At 39.8% G+C, this 21,598-nt stretch overlaps 1 protein-coding gene across 3 annotated transcripts in view; it reads left to right on the top strand.

Annotated features, from left to right (window-relative positions):
- phkb (phosphorylase kinase, beta) overlaps positions 1 to 21,598 on the top strand; it is a 192,431-nt gene that overhangs the window by 20,518 nt on the left and 150,315 nt on the right. For all 3 annotated transcript variants that reach the window (XM_079664762.1, XM_079664761.1, XM_079664763.1), the window contains 5 exons: positions 123 to 261; positions 7,043 to 7,142; positions 15,394 to 15,501; positions 16,510 to 16,590; positions 20,925 to 21,040. In XM_079664762.1, coding sequence (XP_079520888.1) covers positions 123 to 261; positions 7,043 to 7,142; positions 15,394 to 15,501; positions 16,510 to 16,590; positions 20,925 to 21,040 — 544 coding nt within the window. The remainder of the gene's footprint in view (positions 1 to 122; positions 262 to 7,042; positions 7,143 to 15,393; positions 15,502 to 16,509; positions 16,591 to 20,924; positions 21,041 to 21,598) is intronic.

Here is a 21,598-nt window from a genome sequence, read left to right on the forward strand (position 1 = left end):
ATATTACACTTGATTTCCCTGTTCTTTCAACTAATGTTGTTGGGTGTAATAATACCATAGCTCTTTTTGCAAGAGGTGTTGCGTCACAACTATTCTCTTCTTCTCCGTCTCTTTCTATCTAGTCAAGACAACCATCCTGAACTACCAGAGTCCCACCACTGGCCTCTTCCCCATCAAAACATGCTCCACCTGCAAAGAGGCCAAGGTCCGGGACTCCCTGTACTGTGCTGCCAGTGCCTGGGCCCTGGCTCTGGCCTACCGGTGAGTACACAACAACTCCCTCTTGCACTCTTAACAGTTTCATCATGCAGGATGTGTTGCATGAACGCAGGTTTTAAGGAATCATATGGCAATGGGTGTCTTCATTTGCATTCATTCATACAGGCACATTGGTGCTTAGCTGTTTCAGGAATCATCTTCACGCTTAAGAAATAAAATATCAGATGACTATTTATGTAAACTGGGCATGGGTGTGCTGTTGTAACTACACTGAACAAAAATATAAATGCAACACTTCTGTTTTTGCTCCCATTTTTCATGAGATGAACTCAAAGATCTAAAACATTTTCTATATACACAAAATAACCATTTCTCTTAAATAGTGTTCACAAATCTGAAAAAATCTGTGATAGTGAGCACTTCTCCTTTGCCGAGATAATCCATCCCACCTCACAGGTGTGGCATATCAAGATGCTATTAGACAGCATGATTATTGCACAGGTGTGCCTTAGGCTGGCCACAATAAAAGGCCACTCTGAAATGTGCAGTTTTGCTTTATTGGGGGGGTCTGGGGGGGTCCGAAAACCCTAGGGTTAAACCCTAACCCTAACCCTAACCCTAACATGTCACCCATTGATGCTCTGGATCGGCGTATACGACAGCGTGTGACAGTTCCTGCCAATATCCAGCAACTTCGCACAGCCATTGAAGAGGAGTGGACCAACATTCCACTGGCCATAATCAAGAACCTGATCAACTCTATGCAAAGGAGATGGGTGACATGTTAGGGTTAAAACTGCACGTTTCAGAGTGGCCTTTTATTGTGGCCAGCCTAAGGCACACCTGTGCAATAATCATGCTGTCTAATCAGCATCTTGATATGCCACACCTGTGAGGTGGGATGGATTATCTCGGCAAAGGAGAAGTGCTCACTATCACAGATTTTTTCAGATTTGTGAACAATATTTGAGAGAAATGGTTATTTTGTGTATATAGAAAATGTCTTAGATCTTTGAGTTCATCTCATGAAAAATGGGAGCAAAAACAAAAGTGTTGCATTTATATTTTTGTTCAGTGTAGGAAGCAGATTATCCTAATGCCACAGGTCAAGAAAATGTTCTCAAATAGCTCCAAACATCACTTTCCTCCTAATCATATTTGCATTGGTAGCAGTATAAAATGCAGAATATATCTTCCGCCAGCTGCTAGTATATACAACAGGGTCGGCAGCGCCTGTAATTTGTCAGCCAAATTAAATTTTCCTCTGCTAGTCAAGGTTGATGTTGAAGGCCAAGTTGTGACACAATCAGGAAGTGAACTTGGCTGTTTGCGTCCTCGTTTTTCTTTCCAGACTATAACACAGCAGTTATTCAAAAGTCTCAGTTTTGGAGGTTTGAAAATACCGGATTAGCTAAACACCTAAAGGTAGAAAAAGTTATGAATTTCAAAGCAAAAACATTAGTTAGGATGTCTCGAGTTCTATTATATGATGCTCACAGAATACATTTTTGAGACTTTTTTTCCAGAAGGTGAAAAAATCAACAAAATCGTCCATTCACTTGGTTGCTGTTTTTTTCATTTTTGAAACGCAGATCATAGAAACTCCCAAAACAGTTGAGTATTGCTTTTACTATAGCCCATGAACACCATATTAACATGTGGAGAACACCCAAAGACTGACACACCTGCCATGCCTATTAACGGTCGCTAAACTACGATTGGACCAACCACATTGACCTACAGATCCTGCACCTTAGAAGATAGATTCACACACCCGTATGACATATGAAATCCAATATACAAACTCTACTACTCTACTTTGAAGAGCTGTATCTCCATTAGGCTAACCAAATGCCCTTGTATTTCACAAAATGATCTGCAGCTGAGATTTATTATATTTGTCATATAAGTTGTGAGTGGTTTTACCAGCACTACAGCAGAGTTGATGTAAAGGAACCCTAAAATGGATGGATAGATCACTTAAAGCCTCTTTATAGAGCGGAACAGACGGGGAATCCTGAGTTTTCATCGGTTTACGCTTCTGCCCTCCCAATCCCTTCTTTCTCGTTTTGTTCCATTCATTTCTATTTCATGCTTACTGACCCTGATCTCTAATCGTCCTCTGTCATTTGGAGGCTTTGCTTCTCAAACACATAGGGATTGTTGGTTGGTTCAAGGAGAACACTTTAGGATTTCACAGAGAATCGTCTAAAAGCTCTAAAACTCCTTTATCAACCGTCTCTGCACTTGATGCCTGCATTCCTCTGTGATTAGTTTCGAGGGAAAAGAGCACTTCCAAGAAATGAGCCTGTAATAGGACAGACGAGAAAGGAGGGAGGAAAATAAGTGGGGTGAGAAGGAGATTTGGCGGATTGAGACAGAAAGGGAATGTAGGGAAAGAAGGAGATACTAAAGGTTGAGATACAGAAAAGAAGGTGAAGTGTACAAAGGGTGAGATAAGAGGACAGATAGAACAAGATGGAAAGGATGGGTGGAAGAATGGGATGGAAGGGGAAGACAGAGGGTAAAAATAGAGTGCTGCAGTGATTTGACCAGCGGCAGATCTCAGTCATCAGTCATGGCTGCTTTCCATTAGAATTGTCACTGAGATTTAATTAAGATGATTCTCATCTGACAGGCTTGGCTAGTGCCATTACTTTCACACCCAGTGTGTGGTAGTGTCTGTGTGAGTCTTTGCTGGGCCTTTGAAGTCCATATTCTAAGTAGACTTTATACGTTATATTTAAGCAATAGCTCACGACAGGCCGTGGTATATGCTCATTATATCACAGCTAAGGGCCGTGGTTCGGCCCGACGCGAATAAAACGGTTACCAAGTGTGGCAATATGAAAGAAAAATACACACTCTAATTTAAATAGTTTTTATTAGTAAATAATGATGTTCAATAAAATAGTCCCTCCATTGTCTTCTGCACAAAACATAGTGCAAGGTGGTTGCTATGCAACAACACTAACAGCAAGCGAACATATTAGACAGAGAGCGTTGATCCATTATTTGGCTGTTTATTTACATTATTGTGTATTTTGCTTTTTATTGTGCACCCACTGAAAAACTGTCCAGCATCAGTAGCATGGCTTACGTGGTCACTTGTATAGGTTGAGGTTGTTCGAGGCTGTTGCTTGGCGTGGCGAGAATATTGCTTCACTTTCTCCGGTCCCCGAGATTGGGCTTCCAGTAGCTCTGGAGAGAGCTTTCGCACCTGTGGCCACTAACGGTCATAATTTCTCTGCTTTGTTTCAAGACCCGCATCAGAAAGCTTTTGAAGGGTGGTACTTTTCCAGTTGGTCTACCTTCTCTTCACGTAGCTCTGCATGTCGTAGTTTAGGTGCTTTTTTTTCTGGTGATAGGCACTGCTCAATCCACTCCTCAATACTATAGTAAGACCCCCCGGAGGTCGAAGTTAATCTTGAATGTTTCCATTTTATGCTTTGTAAGTTTGTTTCGTAACGGAAGAAATTTAAATATATTTATAAAACTGACAAGTCAAATCAAGCAATCTGATTGGTCGATAGCGTTTCTTTGATTACAGATTTGAAAACATCGTTGCTTGCTTTAAAAGTAGCACAATTCATTATGTTAAACCTTCAAAAGTATCTAGATATCCCTGCCCTAATGCCAAAGGAACTGCACACTGAATATGTTTTGCCGTTTGATATCTATGTCTGGACCGCTGCGTCAGTTTGCCTTTCAGCCCGACGGTATACTGTTTTTCTCAGACGCGGAGGGATACTGACTTGTTGTGAAAAGTAACTTACAATTCTACCCGTGGTATACGCTCAGTATATCACGGCTAAGAACCAATCAGATTGCTTGATTTGACTTGTCCGTTTTATAAATATATATATATTACATTACATTACATTACATGACATTGCACTTAGCTGACGCTATATACGCTATACTGTATATATACATATATATATATATATATACATATATATATTAGACATGGCGTTTTCTTTTTTTTAAATTGACAGATGAAAATTGACAAAATTAGAATAATCAACACCTTAATGTGTATATTGGATGTTACCTTTCCAATACTTGGAAACAAGCTCATTTAAGGGAAGCAAAAAAGGTTGAAACTCTAATGACCAGTGAAGTTCATTCTCATATTTTCCTGTAGTTGTTTAACCTTTCTGACACCCATTTTATTTTCCTGATTAATTTTAATTAACTTTGAAAAGTTGTTACTGTAACCCCTGGTCAATGTTAGATTCCCTCATGCATATTACATTTAAAAATGTGTAGTCCGGTAATGAAGAACTTTAAAACAGGACGTTGGCAGATGAAAAGCTGTATCCTCTGCCTGCAGTCCCTTTTGATGTGGAGGGTCACATCTAACAGTCAGCGTGATTAATGTATCATTTACCATTGAAGTTTCACCTCTGCCGCGCTGCTTTTCTCTGTCGATACTCAAAAACATTATTTGCATGACCTTTGTAATGTGCTTCTGAGGCCCACCAGCAATATGCTGACTAACACCGGGGTCACTGGCACCGTAATTTATCAACTTTTGAGCTGTATCTTAGCAAGATTACGCTCGTAAAAACATTATTTAATATGTTGGTGCTCAGAATTTGGAATGATATGTATGCCATTAAAAAGTTATATGTTTTTTGTAAGGCTTTACAAATAATTAGGGGTGCACCGAATGGGAAATTCTTGGCCGAAACCGATACTAAAAATAGGAAACAGTTGGCCGAAAACCGAATGCCGAAAATGATTAATAGAAATATGTATATATAATGTATACATTTTTTATCAATGTTGTTCAGATGCCTGATTATTGAAAAAGACATGATTATGGCAAAACTTAACTTAAATAATAATCACTATTATGGGTCCATAAAACATTTATTCAGCACTTTTGAATGCATACAGTACATTAATTCCAAGTCAAGTGCATTTTCTTTTCTCTGTTGGATAACTACAACAAAGTGCATTCAGAACAAAGCCAAGGTGCTTTAAAACTACATAAACATCTAGGCCAGTAGGCCTACAACAAAATAGTGTAAATAAAGACTGTAACAGCCAGACCTTCAACAACAACAAATGCACCTATAAGTGCACGCATACAAATGTGCAAACTGGATAAATCCACATGAATGTAACTATTTACAAATTCAATTACAATTCAATTTCAAGAATCTGTAAATAAGGCTGTCTGTCCTCATAAGCAAAGTAGTAAACATTGTATAAAGATACATAAAGTGAAAACTGGATACAAAATCCACAATCAATTAGAAATTAAATTACAATTTCAAGAATCTGCAAATAAGGTGGTCTGTCCCATAGGTCTGTCCTCATGAGCAATGTAAACAACATTGTATCATTTAGATACCGAAAGTACAATATATTGAACACTGTGCTGCTGTCATTTCCCACTAATGATAACCTGAGATGGTGAATTATAACTCACAATGAAAATTGTTCAAGAAAGTGGGTATAGAGTAGACATGTAGAACTAGACAAGATTATGATAAGCCAGCCTTGTCTACTTATTAAGGAAAAGTGGGAGGTTATTTTTAATGAACAGTAGCTTCTCTGCTTTATCAGTCATAAGTCTGTTCCTCTTCTCATCAAGCACATGAGAGGCAGCGCTGAACAGTCTCTTGCTGTCAGTGCTTGTGATTTGATCTTACTCCGCATATTTGTCCGGGTGTTTTGATTTAAAGTGGTGGAGTAATCCCGAAGTGGTGAAAGTCTTTGCAGTTACACCCCCTCAAGAAATGTCAGCTGAACACGTTTTACAAATCGCAATCCGCGCCTCTTTCGCTGATATTTTTAAATATCTCCAAGCGCCAGACATGTTGGCTGTGAGCCAGCCGCGAGCATGGTCGCGCGCCGTGCTTGTCTCCGCATTTTGATTACGTCATCACAACAACACGTTAGCTTACCAACGTAACCCTGTTCTCTGACATTCGGCCGAAAGGGCCTTTTTAACCATTTTCGGCCGATAATTTTCGGCGGCCGAATATTCGGTGCATCCCTACAAATAATATATTGATTTTTTGCCACTATTGAATGCCACTGATGAATAGTTTAGACATTGTGATGAAAAGGTGAATACTTCAATCCCCGCTTTAAACAGTTATCAAATGCTACATTTACACTGCAAACATTGCCCATTTCTGATTTATTGCTTGGATCCCAGTTTTTGGGTTTGGGCTTTTCACGTTGTTTTTCGAAAGTGGTAATCTTAGATTCCAGTTAGAACTGACTATTATCGATCTAGATTGCTGTTAAAGTCCTATAAATACTGAAATACTACTTTTGAATGCAGTTTGAACGTTTATTTACAAATGTAACTGAATTCAGTTTGTCTGTACCAAGGAAAGGAAATTGGTTGGCACTTTCTGGTGCTCGTCTGTTTAGTATTTACATCTTTCAAGTTAATCAAGACTTATTCATTGGGCAGCTAGGTGGACATATTATGAGGAAATGGGCCCCTGAGCACACACATCTGAAGGGCCCCCTATCCTTTCCTAATAGCAAGAACCATGGTGTCAAATGAGACGTCTTTGTAGTCGTTTTGGTTTTACGTCTCTTTCCAGATATTTTGTGTTCATTTTGAATCTATTTTGAGCAATTTGGGTCTTTTGGTCATTTTAGGTCTCTTTTTGCTCTTTTTGTATCTATTCGTAGACATTTTGCATCTCTGTCTCATTCATCTCCTTTTGAGACTTTCCAACATTAAATGTTAGCAATAACTTGAAACAGAGGCCCAATATGCCCGTTTAGTATTTGGTCCATATGTCAGACTGTAATCTTTGTTCTTCCTTTTTCTGTCTCTATGCAGACGCATTGATGACGATATGGGGCGGACCCATGAAATGGAGCATTCTGCCATCAAGTGCATGAGAGGAATCCTCTACTGCTACATGAGACAGGCTGATAAGGTGAGTTTGTTAGGCATCCTCCAATCAGCTCCTGCTTTCACGCTACGCTATTTGCATGAAAGCACCCAACAATTACACATTGTATTGCAGATCAAAGGTGTATTTCTAAACTGCTATTCATCAAAGGGCTTTCAGAGCTGAAGCACTGTGTTACGGCCTAGAGATATTGGACCCCAAAGCAAAAGACTTGGAGAGAGAGATTGTCAAAAACAAAACGTTTATTTTAAGCAGAGGCACAGGTAATGGCAGTGGAGACAGGAAGCTGGCTCACACGGAGACAGAAAGGAAAGGAGACAAAAATCCAGGCGACGAGATCACAGGGACGAGGAAAGCAGCGAGACACACAGGAGGGTCAAACACGACGGAATTATCTGGCCGGGAATGAGAACCGGGCTTTTATGTCAACAGGTTGAAGAGATGAGTGGAAACAGGTGTGCCTCGTCTGCTGCTGGGAGGAGCCAGCCAACTCCCTGGCTGAAGTCGAATCGTCCGTTTCTCTTAGGAACCTTCCTAACGGAGTGAAATGACCCAGAAGTCCCTCAGTGGCAGCCATGATAAGTGCCGTTTGAATTCTCTAGATCAGTGGTTCCCAACCTGGGGGACGCAGGGGGGGGTGCTAGTGGATCACCGGAGCTGTATTAGATTAACATGAACATGCTTATTCTTGTTGTAAGTGTAATGCCTTGCGGCCTGTAGCACCATCCTTGATGGAGCATATGTGTGGGCTGGACCTCACCAGGAAAGGAGTGAGTAGAGGGTAGAGTTGTCGATTCACCCTCTCAGACTTTACCAGCCTCCTTAGGCTTTTCAATCACAATCATTCAACTGGAATAAAAACAATATTGTTGACATGAACATATGATTTAATGTTCGTTGTTTAGAGTTATTCTAAGGCTTTACCCATTGGGAACTCGGTATGAGATAGAGCACACTGTTGAGATGTCCAATCTGCCTGTTTTACACACTTTTGACCAAGGGGGTTTTGTGTTCAAATGAAGCCTCATGAGATGAACCCTTTTGCGAACCAATTGGCTGGAAAGCTTCAAAGCTTCATAAGCAGGGGTGCACACAACTTTCTCAGTGAGGTACTCAGATGAGTACCTGGAGTCAGTGTTTGGTACTCCAACTTCCGGCTCCCCTCAAAGTTCCCATGAAGCCCTCTGTATCGCGAATATCAGCGGGTGGGGGTGCTAGTGGAGTATGATGAAGCCCCCTGTATCGCGAATGTCAACGGAGGGGGGGGGGGGGGGGGGTAGTAGTAGAGTGCAGAGCTTCGTGACCACAGAGCGTGTGAACGTTGAGATCAGCTGTTTTAGCGCAGTGCTGCTGTACAGGCCGACGTTAACAGCCGCCCTGTCTGTGCACACGGAGACCGACTCCGTCGACCGATGATCTAACCCTTCTGGAAAAGCTTCACATATACATCAGTACGCAAATGCGCTTTGTGACACAAGTGACGGTACGCATTTCAGATTGTTGCCGCGCATGCGTACCTGCGTACCAGTTATGTGCACCCCTGTTCATAAGGCTTCCTCTCCCCATCACTAGTTGTACTGTCTCAGTGTGAACATAGATTAAACAGCCAGCCAAACTCTTTCGAGAGCCAGGGAATGAGCAGCCATGCTCCTTTATTGACTTATTTGCAGTCCACTGACATTCAAACAGAGTGAACCTATACAAAAATAAGTTACAATGCACTTAATGATCTCATACATGCAAGTGTAACATACACATATTAACACATAGGACCACCAAGTGTAAACAAGGTAAATATAGCTAATGCTAGCTGTGCAATAAGCATGTGTACAGGCCATGGATGTATAATAAGAACGGTGCAGGCTAGTATGGCTAACGCCAGCATGTATGCTAACGCTACCGTGTATGCTAACGCTAGCGCGAATGCTAACGCAATTGCTAGCGCGAATGCTAACGCATTTTCTCATTGTGTGTAAACCGTTTAAACTTCTCAAAATGTCATCACATAAACACAATACATGTTACTAATCCTTACAGTGTAAGTGTAAGGCTTACACTTACACACAGTCATTGCTTTCGGAGGGAATTGACCCTTTTACACTTTAGGTTGCAAAGGGAAAATTAGTAGCAGTCTACTCTTTGATGTCTACTGCCATGCTATTCAGTTCACTTTCTCCTACTTCCTGTAGTCCTACCCGGTTTCCTGTCTAACCTTCAGTAAAAAAAATACAAATATATAAATGTGCAAATATGAAACATACAGGTCAATATCACCTTGCTATTGGTAGCTGAATTGTCAATACCCCAACACGTATTTATATAAATACCTAATTTTGAATGATTTAGACACAATTAACACTTATAATTTTATGTCTTGTTAATAAGTGTTATTATGGTAGAATTAATATTCTTGTGGTACTACTGCCTTATTAGGCCCATATTGAGCAGAGCATATTAAGACCAAAACTCATGTACAACAACTTCCTTACTTGCAATGAATAAGAACTAATTAGAGGGTTATTGAGGAAAAACTCTCAACTAATGGCCAATTAATTGTAGAATATGGTCATGCAGAATAAGGCATTAAGAATTGTTTTATAATGACTAATAAAGAGCCAATATTTATTTTAAGATCTTTTCATAGTTCATACAATCATACGTATTGGGATCATTTGTATTAATGTGTACCGGAGGGAGAGGGTGACGAGCATAAGTTTCACTTTCCTTTTTTATTTCAACTCCAACTTTGGTCATGAAGAATATGTTTCTCTGTTGACCACCTTCATAAAGCATAAAACAACAGCATCAGAGCATGGTGCAGAGTCTCTAGATGAGTTTACAGTAGTCCCTTATTGTTATTATACATCCATGTTGTAGTCCGCTGTATAGAAAACTATAGTTTCCCCACAGCAGCAAACACACATTTATGACCTCCACTGGCGCATCATAAACACGTTGGAAAGTGAAAGTGCAGTTGGATTCTCTAAAGTACCGCAGTCTCTTCTCCTAAGTCCTTTTGAATTCTCCTATCCACTATCCTTTAACCCCATGATGTTTCACTCAGAGTTCAAGGAATAGACGATAGGGTTAGACGTTAGGAGCTGATTTTTTGACTATTCGACTGCAACCCTTGTCACACACCAACCCTGCAGTGAAAAACAGAGAAGGGAGGGTGGAGACAGAAGAAAACACAAAAAAAGCACACAACAAAACCAAAACTAAACAGAATCATCACACACTGAACACATCTGGTACCTCTTTCATATCAAAACAAATGTCAATAGGAGCCAGTTGCGCTAATCTTAAAGGCTTAATAACCGGCAATCTGTTAATTGCCAAAGACTTTTGCTCCGCAGGGGAACGATTTCACAGCACGCTTGCAGGATGCATGTACCTGGCTGTGAATGAAAAATCGCACCATTTTGCATAACCAAAACATAACCAGATCTTTATTATTCCTCACATTATTTTACAGAGAAGCTGAAAGCCATTCTGTTCCATCTTGCCTCGACCTTGACGACCTCATTTAGGGGAGAGCTTTCCTGTCTCTTAATTACAAAGCTGCATTTACACAGTTAATTACACAGATCAACGTCTGTTACGGCCCCCGTCTCCAACACTTATAGAGAACATGGCATTTTAAATGGAGATGTGACACAGGGACACCGCTGGACAAATACAGCAGCTGGCCCCACTGCAGTGGTGTACAGTATGGGGAGATGTTCTTATTCTTTTTTTTTTAAAGGAATTTCCTTTTTAGTTGGGACAAGCAAATAGCAAAAGTCACTGTGTCCACTGGAAAGGTTTTTATTTTTTCTTGAAATCCCACATAGTCAGCCAGAAGATGCAAGGGTATAATGGAGTTATTTTCTCAGGAAGCCAAAAGCATTTGACTTTGAGAAAAGAGACGAGGGTGCATTATACTGTAGGTCGTTTTTTTATACTGAGGGGAAGAAAACAAATATTTCCATGTTTTTTAACAGTTTGATGATACTTTTATTAGATCATTAGCTTCCAACAAAACATATGTGCTGATCCAAACTAGAAAAGTGCACCTGTTAGAGGTCAGGGGCCTCATTTATAAACGGTGCGTACGCTCAAAAGATGGCGTACGCCAGTTTCTACGCAATGTTTGCGATTTATAAAAAACAAACTTGACGGGAAAATGTGCGGTCCTCCACGCAAACTCTGATCCAAGCACAAAAACAGGAGAGACGAGAAACTTCGACACCTTTGGCAGAAGGAAGAATGGAGAGAAATATGTGGAAATAATACCATAAGTAAATAGTACCATAGTACCTCTCATTTATCATATATGAATATATGAATAATTCATTTTCACAAATTGATTAAAGCCAATCTTAAAATGATTAAACAAAGGCCTGTTTGAGACTCGTCCTCAGTGCACACAAAAACATAACTTGGAGAAATAAATAAATACGGAAATGTTAATGATCACCCATCGATTATGTTCTCTTGTTAAGAAATGTATTCTCATAAATGATGCGGTAAACAGAAGGACAGAATTACTTTAAACTGATGCCGTTTTACATGTATATAGGTTGTATAGATACGAGCATGGTTTTATATACTATCATGTTTAATAATCATGTTTTATGCCGTTCACCACCTACTTGATAAGTCGCTCGTAAAACACAGGAGGTATGGAAACTAAGAACACCATATGTGGTAAATTGTACAGCTAATATAACTCAACACATTAGTTGTATTTCCTTTAACTGGTGGATTATGGATAGTTGCTGATCGACAGCTGGAACACAAACCAACAAATACAAAACAATAATTCAGATCCAGTCGTCATGACTCCACTCCGGAGGGATTCCCCGATCATTTCTTAGAGTTTCTCATCAAGGGGGGTCTCCTGTCCCCGCTACAAACACTCTGCCTGAGGAAGGTTAGGCTATGTGTATTTTTTTTGTCATTAACCTTTTTCGGACCACTTATTTATTTATTTTGGTGACGATCCGACCTACATGCTGCTTCTCTGGTTCAAACTGCATCCACCAAACAATATGATTTATCTCGACCTCCCCAAAATAACCAAAATCTGACACGGTGTGAGATGTCTTTTTTAACTGTTCTGTCGTCATTTCCTGCGATCTTCTTCATGCTGTCAGTCAACATGAATAACCGCCTTGAGTTTCCAGAAAAGCGCTATATAAGTCCCATGTATTATTATTATTATTATTATTATGAATGAATGAATGGGCATATTTTTGACTATTTATAGGCAAATATGGGCGTTACGTGCAGCCCGCAAAATCTCCTATGCAACCAGCGATGACTAGGAATCATCGGTTTAAAGAGATCCAAGAGTTTTGTGTTTGTAATAAATGTGATATAAATGCATGAAAGCAGACCGAGGAGCACACTTTGAAGTGTTTCATCAATTTGAAAGTCATACTGTATTGGCGCATTGCAGCACTCCAAACAATAAGCACGATCTGGGCCCTCTCACGATATCCCGAGTGGGGCCACTTGACACCGTGGCTCTGCTGGAGCGAGAATTAGAGAGACCCCTTCACAAAAATGGGTTTTTATAGAAACATAAACAGCAGCTCCTATTTTTAGCTCTGTACAGAGGTAGCTTTTTCATTCCCATTAACACACACACCACACACTTATTAGGCGCTGTGGGATAGCAGGAAGTGGAGCAGTTTGAGTAAAAGTGGGACAAAGGGTCTCCATTATGACCTTCCTGAGAGGAGAGGTATAAAGAGAAAAAGGTGGGTAGAAGAAGTGTGGCAGATGAAAGGAGAACATAATCTATAGAAAAAAAGCAATAAAGAAATAGAAAGTACAGGGAGAGAAGCGGTAGAAGTGAGGGGAAGGAGGGTTGGCTGAAAATGAAGACAGCGAGGGGGGGTCGATGATGGAGAGAGCAGCTGAAGAGGCGAAGAGAAGAGAAACAAATGAGGTAAAATGGGACAAAGGGCCAATTATTTATAACTCTGTGCGACGGGGCTGGCGGCCCAGCTGTAATTTAGGGTGCATTCATGTCAATGTAGCAAACACACACACGCACACAGACACACACACACACACACACACACACACACACACACACACACACACACACACACACACACACACACACACACACACACACACACACACACACACACACACACACACACACACACACACACACACACACACACACACACACACACACACACACACACACACACACACACACACACACACACACACACACACACACACACACACACACAAACACACACACACACACACACACACACACACACAAAGACCCCTACAATACGCTCAACAAAAAAGACAACTAACATCTTGTTCTGGGTTTTTATGTGTTTGTCGTGAAGCAAGTAATTGTTTGGTTGCCCTCAACGTGACCCGTTGCTGTTTCAGAGACGATTGTTATGCATTGAGAGTATATCAGCCACATTTTACTCATAGGACAGACTTATTGCCAGCTTATTTTATCTGAGAAAAACTATTATGTGCCAGAGTGTTTATGGATCCATGTAGTCCTGTGTTTTGGTGCTTTCGGAAAGAAAATACATAAGAACCTTTTCATCACCATAAGTGGTACTCCATGCTAGGCTTTTTCTTCTTTTCGGAAAGGCAAAAAAAATACGCCATCATTTAAAATTAAAGTCCTTATCCTGCAGAGTACTACTCAATCATTTCATTCCGATCATGATTGTAGTCCCGATACCCTTATATAGCAGCATTTCTGAAATAATAATAGTCCTGTATGCTCTGCAAACCAATAAAGCCCTTTTAGATAAAATACTAGCTTCCTCTTTCCAGCATCCATACAGAGATGGAGAAACATTTTGCAAACAGTTAATCATTTTGCTAACTGTAGCCATACCATAGCCACATCTGTTATTAAAAGGTAAACTTTTAGCAGGCCCGGTTCTAGAACAAAATGACTTGGGGTGCATCTGAGATTACAGGAGGTACGTAGGTTTACGTGAGCAATAGCGGCCGGCAACAGCAATGAAAAATAGCATTGATGTTATGATCCCCAATGAACAGATTATGGCATTTGTTATGTTTTTTTTTTTTGTCCTGAAATATTAAATCCAGTCCAAAGTGGTGGACTGTGGCAAGGAAAAGCACAAAAGCTTCAAAACTGTACTGATAAAACAAATGAGAACATATTGCAAATCAAGGCAAATATTATTTGAACCAGCTCATGGTTTGAAATGGCAAACATTGAAAAGCAAAAGTATTATTAAAACCATGTACTACATCATCACCTTGGTCCCATCCTATACTCTGGGAAGAGAATATTTACTGTGCTTGAAAACTGGTAGCACATCATCATGTGAGGTTGACTTTGTGACCTGGAGAACATTTCAGCTGCAACATTAGCTTGCTGATAAGCTTGGGATATGAGATATTTTTGTAGCCATTCGTGGTGAAGCATCTGTGCTATTGTTTGCATTTCTACAGGCATGGCAGAATATGGCACTATGTTCACATGAATATTTATAGCCATTGTCTATTTTTATACCACGAGCTGTTGCTACTGTCTGCAGTAGATGCAGTGGTGCTGGCGTTTAGTGATGGTTGTTTTAACAATTTTCGCATATCCATAATTATCCACAGATGTGTGTCACTGCTGTGGAAGCACTTTGGAAATGATGCACGCACAGCGAAGCAGGTCACGCGCACTTGACACAATTTGTTGTTTGTATTTTTCGCTCCCTTCTCTTTTTTGAATAGAGGGTGCATAACATTCAACTGGGAGTGCGAAACGCAACACAGATTTCGCGGAATCTCTCAGTTTTTGATAGGTCAGGCTTACTTTTTTCCGTGTTTGCAGTTTATTCCAATGCTGGAATCTAAAATGACCAGTGATTGGAAAAAGTGCCTTATTACAGGTTTCCAAAGCCCGAACAGAACAAGGAAGAGGTGCATAAGTATAGTTTTCCATCAGATCACTTGAAATATGATTCATGGTAATAAAGAATAGTCGGCCAATGATGCAAAAACCTTTGAAGGCAATAAGGCTTACTAAAAATGACAACATGTACTTTATAAATGTATTGTTTCTGCCAAAAACATCGCACTGAGATTAGGCGAGATCATTACCATTGTCTTAATACACATGTTTCCATATAATGTGTTTTTTTGATGAGTTCATGTCTGCTACTGTGATATACTGAACTGTGGTGAGAAAATACGTGTCTCCTTCCCTTCCTCTTCCCCTGCCTCCTGCTTAACCTTGACCATCTGTCTCTGTGAATGTCTCTCCCAGGTGGAGCAGTTCAAACAGGACCCTAACCCCTCCAAGTGCCTGCACTCTGTGTTCAATGTGGACACCGGGGACGAGGTGCACTCCTACAGCGACTACCACCACCTGCAGGTCAGCCAATGAAAATAATTTTTTTAAATATGTGTTGACTCGGTACAGGCAAGAGACACACATGAATGACATGACAGTATGATGAGATGACAATGCCAGCTCACACAAAATACATTTCAATAATCCCGTTCAAATAAGTAGCTAGACAGTCTGATACACCCAAGATCCAAAAACACACATGACATGCGGAGCATATTTATTATTCCAAATAGTCCCATTCTTCGTTAGAGTCATTAATCTCTTATTTTGTATTATCTTTTGCCAATTTGTAATGTTTTTTTTAGTAAAGTAATTGCAATGTATTATTTTAAAAGGATTATTTAAGATAACTCCTTGATTGAACTAAAACATAGAAAATAAATGTATTTATTATCTGTAGACCATTTTCATCCAGAAAACCAAACAAAATGTTCAAAGATGTACATTTACAATTAATATTGAGGTTTGTTTGAGTGCGAACAAAGGAAAAGTCCATGAAATATGTATTTCTTCATTGATCTACTATTGGCATGCATGTTCAACTGGATTATTGACTTCTCAGAGGTTGATGTGCATTACATTGGCTCTAAAACTACTTATTCTTCTGTCAATGGGATTGCCAAAGGTCAATTTGGTGTGAAACGTTGGGATGGAGACTGCTTTCCTACAGTGAAGAAAGGCTAATACATCAAAGAGAGATGGATAGAGAATTATAGTTTTGTGACAAACAGAAACCCTCGTAACAAAAGCTGTAAAGATGTTAAACACTCACTGAAAAGTACATTTAGTCGCAGGCTTTGATTTATTCTGCAACAACTTCCCCATGAAGTAAATTGCCTTATTGATGATTCCAGTTCCAATGCCAAAGCCAAAGCCAAAGGCTTAATAGCTAATATAAAGCTCACGCCTCAGTCCCAATCAGAGACAGCCGTATTGACACATCTGGAAGTATCTCGCAGTTTACAAATGACGGTCATTTTTTTTAATGGTATCTCATCCACTCTGCCCTTCCCTCTGTCATTGCTGCAGATCGATGCCGTCTCTCTGTTCCTGCTGTACCTGGTGGAGATGATCTGCTCGGGTCTGCAGATCATTTACAACACCGATGAGGTAAACAACCAGCTGAAATGACTGCAGGTGTGATTGATTCCGGACACCAGGGATTTACTCCCCATTGGTTTGACTTGTACAGCAATCAGTTTCAATCTTAAGCCCTAGACAGTTTAAAACAACTTATATCATCTTTAAGATAATCACACATTGAACAGGAATACATTCTCCCATGCAGAACATAATTTCCTTGCTGTACATTTAGATGTTCATTGCTTTTTTTTATTGAGTGAAAACCAGATAAACTGCATGTAAATTGACCACTTGCTTCTGCTTGTTTGATAGAAGATGACACATGTTTGGGAACAATTGTAATATCTTCTGTCAACATATGTCTTAATCATTTCAATACTGCTACTGTAAAATGCATAGAATACAAACAAAATAGTTTTGCTTTACAGTAACATATGTGACCCGCTCTATCAAAATCAGTCGGAAGTCGCAACGGCTCATTTCAAAATAAACGTGGATTTGCGTAAAAAACTATTTTTTCGGGATTCGGGTGTTTTGTTTGATTTTAAACAAACAAAGTCTTGGCTTTCAGAATATGAAACTTTTATTTCCAAACTCACACGATAAATACATTCTTTAAGCTTGTAAAGGGAAGATGACAGGCTGCTCTTCCGCAGCGCCGCCCCCCCTCCCTCCGGCTGACATTATGAATGTAAGCGTAGAGTAATCATAAATAACACGGCAGGGTCCGTTACAGTTTGTTTTCATCTGATTTCAATTAAACAAAGTCTTGGCTTTCAGAATATTAAACTTGTTTCAGCAAATTCAGATGATAAATACCACTTTGAAGCTTGTAACTGCATAATTACAAGCGGAGAACGGAGTAACTTAACGTCACAGCAGGCATAACAACAGCCGGTGTTTCTCGTGAGGGTTTTCCCGGTGAAACAAACAATACACACAAAGCAAAATTACACAAACACACACACACACGTATACACACGCACACACACTCGCGAGCTTCCCCCAGACCAGTAATCCAAACAAAAATATCTTCCCTCCGTAGTATTTTGATCAATTGCTCAGCTAATAATCAATCAGATCGATGGATTCCAGAGAAGAGGAAACTTTGAAGGCCTTTTTCTCAACATTATGACTCGGTGGCAGTCATTATATAATTTGACATATTTCGCTTAATATTTGGAGTACAAAAACAATCCTGATATCATTAGAAAGCTAGGAATATCCTCTTTCCAGCAGTGTATACAACTCAAAATGTGTTTTCAGGTCAATGCGACTGATTTCGATAGAGCAGGTCACATATTATAGAGCACCTTAATACGTCATTCTGACATTTACAAGAAACCTGTCTCCCCTTTGTTAGCCTACAGTGGCGATTGGTGCAAACAAAAAATTGCCAAAACACTAGCAAATGAAGAAACGCCTTGACCAACTTGACAACACATGGGCAGCATTTAGAAAACAATCAAAAACTTGACAAAACATATGAAGGTTCAACTAAAGGCGCTGCAAAAGAAAAAACCCTGCAAATATAAAACATTGAAAGAAGCTCAAAACAAACTGAAACGGGACACAGCTCGGAACTGAGTGCTCATTGCCATTTTTGGGGCTAGCTAAGCTAGCTAACTTAGAAATATCGGAAGGAATCATGTGATCACATTATTAAAATGAGCCGTTTAAACATTTTAGGTAACTTTCTAACAACAATGACAGTTGTGTGGATCACTTGTTAGTGTCCCCGTTTCTGTTGTGTTTTGAGCTTTTTGCAGCGTATTGTAATCGCAGAGTTTTGCTTATGCAGCGATTTTAATGACTGTGCATGTGTTGTCAAGTTGGTGAAGATGTTTCTCCATTTGCATGTGTTTTGACGCATTTATGTTTTTGTAATTTGCTTCGTTTCTGAAGCTGCGGCGCATTTCTCCTTATGAACATTTTTCGGGTCATTGTGGCACATTTGCACCTGTTGGCTGCCATATAAGTCAGTTTGTATTCACATGAAAATTCCTATCATGAAAAAGGGCTACTGAAAAACTCAAACAAACTGGAGCCGAATGAGATTCCTACGTTTACAATTATAGGATGCTACATTGTGAAGATGCTATAAAGTCAGAGCAGGGGATTTGTAAATGTAGTTAGATGTACCCTAAATCCACTGCAGATATCCTATAGTAAACACAATCTCACTTTTATAGCTCACCTCACATTTATGTTTTTGCTGATCCACTCAATTGACTTTCAACGTAGAAACCTTTCGATGATTTCATTGTGTAGGCTTAAATGTCCTCCTGGGAATCCAGCCGGTAACGTCTAATTTGTCAGGACACCAACCCCAATCATTACAGAAAAGCTTTCTATAAACGGATTTCTTCGAGTTTGATATATCTCCCCGCTGTCGATTTTTGTCTTTTCTTTACGTTTGTCTCTTAATAAAACAACTTGGCTGTTAAGTTTACACAGTGTGCTGTTTATTGTGGGGCCCTGTGGAGCAGTTTCATTAATTCTGTTAGTTTTTATAGTGTTTGCAGCTTTACTTACCGCCACAGAGCGGGGAAATGTATGCCGCTGGTTAAAGGATTCCGTTTGTTTACTAGATTGTGCTTATTTTAAGAAAGGAAGGACATGCTGAAACATTTTGCTGTGAACCAATTAGCGCATGCAGTCTTCACTTTGGTTATACAAAACCCTCCCTAATAACTCTAATTTCACTTCATTTCTCACTCCCTGTGGCAAAAAAAAAGACAATGCAAGCCTTAATTTGCATGTTAAAACGCTGCTTAAAATATTGCATAGTTCTATTTTAGGCAGTCTGCACGCTCATGCAGTACATCCTTTTATTAACAAAAAACAGTTCCGGAAAAAAAGTGTGTGCAATCTTCTCTTTTTCTACTCAAAACCCTCCCTAATAACTCACATTTCCCTTACATTTCTCACACCCAATGGCACAGCAAGCCTTGATTTGCATATTAAAACATTGCTTATACAGTACTATTAGATCATTCAAACTAAGGCAGTCTGCACCCCTACATCCTTTTAATGACTAAAATCAGATCAATTTAAATAAAAAATGGTGTCCTTACTGTTTTAACGCATTTAATTTGGACTAATCAAATCGTTGTTAGCTGTCACTGCTTGCGAAGTCCATTGGTGTATACTGGAAGCTGCATTGCAGTATTTTTTTCCCCTCTTCTCGAGGCAGGAGGTATAGAGAGGCTGCTGCGTGTCCTCTGAGAAGATGCACTATCGACCTCCTTCCAGATGCCTTTTTCTGTCTCATGCAGCATGAATCGCAGCATCTCATTAGCCTGTGTGTATCTGCTGCCTGTGTTTTTCACATTAGACAGGTGTAGGCATTTTCCAACAATGCTGTGGGCATTGGGTTAATGCAGCATCACATGTATGCCTCTGAGTGTGTGCAAACCACCTCCAAAGACGGCTACTGGCAGGGATTGACGTCCAGTTGTAGCGAGATGGATATTCTTGTTTTTAGCTGGAGGGGAGTAACATTCATTAAGATACCATGAAGATACTAAAAGGTTTCCCCTCGTTGATCACGACGTTCCTAAAACCCCAAATAAGAGAATATTCTCTTTTTTCCCTTCAGAGAATGTCCTATTTAAGTCCTACACAGGTTCTATCTGCCTCTCTTTTCTCCCCTCTACTTTGTCATTTCAGATTAAATCTCCCATCAGTCAAGCCCACACGCACACAGTCTTTTTAATGATTCAAGGCCTTTAAGTCATCGCACATTCTCTCTCTTTTCGTTTCTTTTTTTTTTGGATGTGCTTATTGATTTGACATCCACAGCCGGTGCAAGCCTGATTATAGATACGACAAACTCCTTAATTCTTTTAATTTCGACTTTAAAACCATTCGTATTGTTTGGTGATGGAATCAAGGACACTGCTCCTGAGAGTCTGTAATTAATGTGCAAAGCGCTGATGTTTAAACTTGAGCTTAAAATGGCCGTTTAGGTCCATATTTGTCGATTTAGTGTCGTGTCATGGGCAGTTGACAAGCCAACGGAGCTCCAGCCGCACATAATGTCACACTCTACGACTTAATTACACCGTGTCTACGCTGCAGGGACACTTTGACCTTGAGCCTTGAACCTTGATGAGGAATCAGCTTTCTTGTCCATTTTACTAACCCATATAATGAGACACACTTCACCCCAGATCAATATCAAAGGTCACTTGGTACTGTATACGTATGTAATTGTGGGTTAGGCTGTGTGTGTGGCTGCGCAAAGTATGGAGACATGTCCTTTTCCCGCAGCCCTGGATCTATTATTGCATGTTTGTTTGAATCCATTCTTAATGTTCCATGCGTTGCTGTGTTTGAAGTGTGTGTTCTGTGTCCAGGTTTCTTTCATCCAGAACTTGGTGTTCTGTGTGGAGAGAGCCTACAGGGTGCCTGACTACGGCATGTGGGAGCGAGGCAGCAAATATAACAACGGAAGCACTGAGCTGCATTCCAGGTCAGTCAAAACTCAGTGAAACACAAAGAAAATAGAAAATAAATGAATTTATATAGTTCACATGTTATGAGTTACAGGCTGTGACCAAGTAAACACTTTTCAGGGGTGGCATATTTGTAACATCCACATCCCTTCTCTTATCTCTGTCAACAGCTGTACATCACTGTAGTTATCAATCTAGCTATGTATTGTACGGAGGCCCTGAGAGGCAACATGTACAATCTGGTGATCTAAGTCTATTCTAGGCAAGGTAAGACAAGGTTATTTAGCACATTTCAACAACTTTGCAATTAAAAGTGCTTTGCAAAAAGGAAAAGCATTTAGACATTGTGAAAAAAACCACATTGAAACTACATTTACATACATTTTCAAAACAGTCACTAAAAAGCCAAGAAAATACAACTAAATACGAGCTAAAATAGAATAATACAGCTAGATCCAAATGGTTTTCTCTCCTGTGTTTAAGAAGAGGTGGAAGAAGTTTGGTATTTTTCATCTATGAAAACACTAATTATTGACTATATCAGCAGAAAGGGAATTAGCTTTGAAATCATTTTA

The sequence above is a fragment of the Notothenia rossii genome, assembly GCF_949606895.1.
Source record: "Notothenia rossii genome assembly, chromosome: 2".
In the NCBI taxonomy this organism is placed as follows: domain Eukaryota; kingdom Metazoa; phylum Chordata; class Actinopteri; order Perciformes; family Nototheniidae; genus Notothenia; species Notothenia rossii.